General features: G+C 42.6%; 1 protein-coding gene across 4 annotated transcripts in view; it reads right to left on the minus strand.

The window, feature by feature from the left end:
- TRPC1 (transient receptor potential cation channel subfamily C member 1) overlaps positions 1-4,241 on the minus strand; it is a 48,270-nt gene that overhangs the window by 11,990 nt on the left and 32,039 nt on the right. For all 4 annotated transcript variants that reach the window (XM_019503559.1, XM_019503558.1, XM_019503560.1 and 1 more), the window contains one exon: positions 3,894-4,033. In XM_019503559.1, coding sequence (XP_019359104.1) covers positions 3,894-4,033 — 140 coding nt within the window. The remainder of the gene's footprint in view (positions 1-3,893; positions 4,034-4,241) is intronic.

The raw sequence follows: 4,241 nt of genomic DNA on the forward strand, positions 1-4,241 counted from the left end.
AGGAACGAGGTAAGACTAACTGGCCTATAGTTTTCTGGGTCCTCCTTCTTCCCCTTTTTGAAGATGGGAACCACGCTGGCCCTCTTCCAGTCCTCTGGCACCACACCAGAGCACCATGAGTGCTTGTACAGCCGTGCCAGGGGTCCTGCAATGACCTCAGCCAATTCCCTCAGTACTCTAGGGTGGAGATCGTTCGGACCAGCTGACCTGAATACATCCAGTCCCTCCAGAAGTTCCCTAACTAGTTCCTCACTGACCCTTGGCCTAGGTGTGCCTCCCCTGGGGCCTGAGGGGGGCCCAGCGGGGGGGTGACTGTTCCGGTTCCTGCTTAGGAAAATGGAGGCAAAGAAATCGTTAAATATGTTGGCTTTGTCATCTGGTGTGACAACCAAATTTCCTAGTGTGCCCTACAGGGGCCCCACATTACCCGGAACCTTCTTTGTACCCCCTATGTATTTAAAAAAGGAATTCTTGTTGTCTTTAATCCGGGAAGCTAGTCCCAGTTCCATCTCCGCCTTGGCCTTCCTGACTGCCCCCCTGCATCCCCGAGCAACCGCAGTATAGTCCTGCCTGGTGATGGCCTCTCCCTTCCATTGGGTGTACGCCTCCCTTTTAGCTAGGAGACATTCTCGGATGCTTTTGGTGTACATGGGCTTACTTTCAGTCCCAAATTCTTGCTAGGTAATACTTAAAATTTATCCTAAAGATACCAAGGGCAGGAAACAGTTTTATGAGAGAATTAGATTTGGAAGGTAGGGATGCAACTGCCAAACACTGCATGAGCCCAAAGCAATTTCTGGTGCCAGCACTATTGAGCCTAGTATCCCTTATGCTCACCAGCTCTGGGAAATAAAAAAAGAACCAAAATTGCAATCACCAACTCTGAAATGAAGGAAAAAATATTATTATCCAGGCTGAATAAGGGGTATCAAATACCACTTTAATTAGTACTAAATTAAGCTTCTGGCTCATAGATAATAACTACTCCTCTTAACGCACAGCAAAATTCCCAACTATAGGTTGCTAGGAATTTTTAGGGTAGAATATCACCTTAAACCCCATAAGTAAGTTTTTAGTTATTCTTTCCAATGGGAACAGTGTGGGAAAATGTTGAAGTGGAAGACCTTTATTTCCACCTTCATTTCTCGTTTATTTTTTGCCATGCTTCAAGGTGATCGTATTTGAATACAAAATTCTCATTCCACTTCCAGACCATCCTCAACCTGAGAAGGAGTGATTATTAGACAAGTCCCATAATTCAACAAGGTTGAAAAGTTGCCCAGTTATCATATGCTGAAATACATGTTAGGGTTATAGAAATACATTATTTAGAGAATACGAAAAGTGACAGTTGTACTTATTAAAAAAACAACAAACCTGGCATTCTGACTCAATGAAATTTAACTACTTTTTGCAGCTCTTTCAGACTACAGTCTTAATGTACCAATAAAGAAAGCCTCAGAAGAGGATAAAGGTAGTGAGCACTGTAAAGGCTGTATACCTTCACAGCTTTTTTCCTCCAGTAAGATTAAAAAGAATCGTTATGGAGAAACAAAAATAAATTTAAGAGCTAAACATAGGATCTTATGTTCCAAAGTCTAAATAGACCATGACAAATCTGTAGAACTGTGGTTCTCTTCTCATTTGCAATAATAATCAAACAGCAGGAGGCTAAGATTATTTGAAGATTTTATCCAACTTGCTGGGCGGATACAAGAACTGTTGAGTACTTCATTAGTACAATAAATCCAGTAGGAAGGGGAGGGTTTCCTGAGGGAGATGAAAAGGGAGGCTAAAACTAATGCCCTCTTTCAAAACAACTGGTACATGTGATGTCTGTGATGTCAGCTGTCTGATACAGAGAACCATTCCCCCTCTTGGCACTAATCTTGCTGCTTCCCTTATCCATACTGCAAGGTCAGCTTTCCCAAGCTGCAAAAGAGATATAAAGTCTGGAATATATGATGGGGTGATATGATTCACATTATGTTGGTCTTACTATCACTCTGCCAGTTCCTAAATTGAGTTGCTTACTAATTCTACAGCCAATTTTAAACAGTTTAAATCATAATCACACTCTAACTAGCTTGAGATCTGAACTGGACTGGAAAAATGCTGATATGTCGTTAAACATCAGTAATGCAAAGAGCTAAGTTAGCGGAACTGCCTTAGGCTACATGGATGTTTACTAGGGGTGCGCAAAATGGGCTGTATTCGATTCAGATTCGGCCCAAATCGGTGACAGTGATATGACTTGTTGATTCAGATCACTGTCCTGATTCGATTCGGCTGAATCTGAACCTGAAGATTCGATGCCAATTCGGAGAATCAGCAATTCGGCCATAGACACAACTTTAAATGTTTTTTCTACATACCTCGAGGTACCAGGCGTGGCTCATGAATGCTGCGATGCTGGGGCAGATGGAACATCCCACAGGAATGCGGGAGGGCCCCCCCCACACACTCGGCAGTGAACCCGGAATTGGACCGGAAGTACTTCTGGTCCACTTGCAGGTCTGCCGGGAGTGCGTGCAGGGGGGGCCCCTACACGCTAGGGACCCCTGCCCCCATGGGACACTTCATCTGCCCCAGCATCTCAGCATTCATGAGCTGCCTGGTACCTTGAGGTATGTAGAAACATTTTTTAAAGCTGTGTCTATGTCCGAATCATCAAATCTTTCTGAATCTCTCTGAATTGATTCGGAGGGTTCCGATTTGGAGAGATAAAAGGTCTCCTGATTCGATTCAGATCTGGAGATTTGGCCACTGAATTGGGCTAAATCAAATCAGTGACTGAAGCTTCACACAACCCTAATGTCTACAAAGTCCAGTCCAATTATATACAAAATATTTACACTTGACATGTTTTAAAAAAAGAAAAAGAATAAGAAACAAATCCTATTCTGTAAAAGCACCAGCTATACTACCATGATGCCTCACCAGCAGGGTGAGTTCTGGTGCATCTTGAGCTACAAGATACCTGGCAGCAGTAGAAGAAAGTTAATTCAGTTATTTCAGTAGCAGAATGAACACTGCAGACATGCCATGTCTGGGCAAATGGTCACCTTATTTATTGCACACTATTCAAAGCCTATAATAATTAAAGCATTCATTGCTAGATGATCTTTATAGCTGAGTGAGCCCAGCCTGGCATTTTCTCTGCCTTCCTCCAAGGAAATGGAAGGCTCCCATCACTATTCCTTCCCTATGAAATCTCCTCTCTCCGGCCTCTCCCCCCACCTCAACAGACTGTACATTGGGTTTTCAGAGTAAGCTACTCTTGTCAGCTGCTGTTGAAATAGTCCAAGTATAGTATGGTACCAAATGACTACTGACAACACAAGCAACAGAAAGGAAATGGCCATTTTAAAAGGTTATACCTCAGCCAAACCTTACTGGAATTTTATGGGGAAAAAAAATTCTCTGACCCAGGGCTGTCTCACTGTTCCTTTTTAAGAAGTCTGCTGCAACCAACTGCAGTGTTAAGGAGCTTCTTAGGGGGAAAAAGTGTCTTCTGTAAAGAAACTGTTAGGAATTCTGAATACAAAGGTCAGTAGTAGCTCTCATAATAGCAGGGTCAGTGTAAGCAACTCAGAAGCAGTGCCATTACAGACAGGGATCTAAGCAAATAGCATAAAACATCTTTACATGTTATAGAGAACAACAGTAATCCAGAGAAAATTTAAATCTCAAGTGGAAGCTAGCCCATCGCATGCATATGTTTGGCATCATTACTGAAGTATGGGTGGGGGGGGGATCAGAGTCAAGGCGGTAAGTATTTGGGCCTGGATTGTTGCTTCCCCACAGCCCCCTCCCTTTTTGGTAAACAAAGTAAAAGATTGTTTGCTTTATCAGTCCCAGATGTGCCTGTAATATACAGAGTGGGTGTTTACCTTGTTATGAGCGACAACTTTGAGAGCAAACGTTGCCAGATAGAGAGAATTCATGACAAAACTTAGTTGATTACGAGATTCTTCTAAGAAGTCTTCTAAGCCGTCATACCAGAGTCTTTTAACATCTGACCACACCATTCCTGTAGGAGAAAGAAGTGGTAGGAAGGGGAGGAAAGAGAGTAAGAGAAGGAGATGTCACTACATTATGTTGTACACACTTTCTTTTACTGGTAGTAGCAGAATCTGCTGACTAGTTTTTTGCAAAATGAGGACTACCTGATTTCAAAGTATTTTAGTGACAAGAAGAGAGGGATTTCTACATTAATTGTTAAACAGGATAGAGTTTGT

This window comes from Gavialis gangeticus, unplaced genomic scaffold (assembly GCF_001723915.1).
Source record: "Gavialis gangeticus isolate Ggan-Ray unplaced genomic scaffold, GavGan_comp1, whole genome shotgun sequence".
NCBI classification, from domain to species: domain Eukaryota; kingdom Metazoa; phylum Chordata; order Crocodylia; family Gavialidae; genus Gavialis; species Gavialis gangeticus.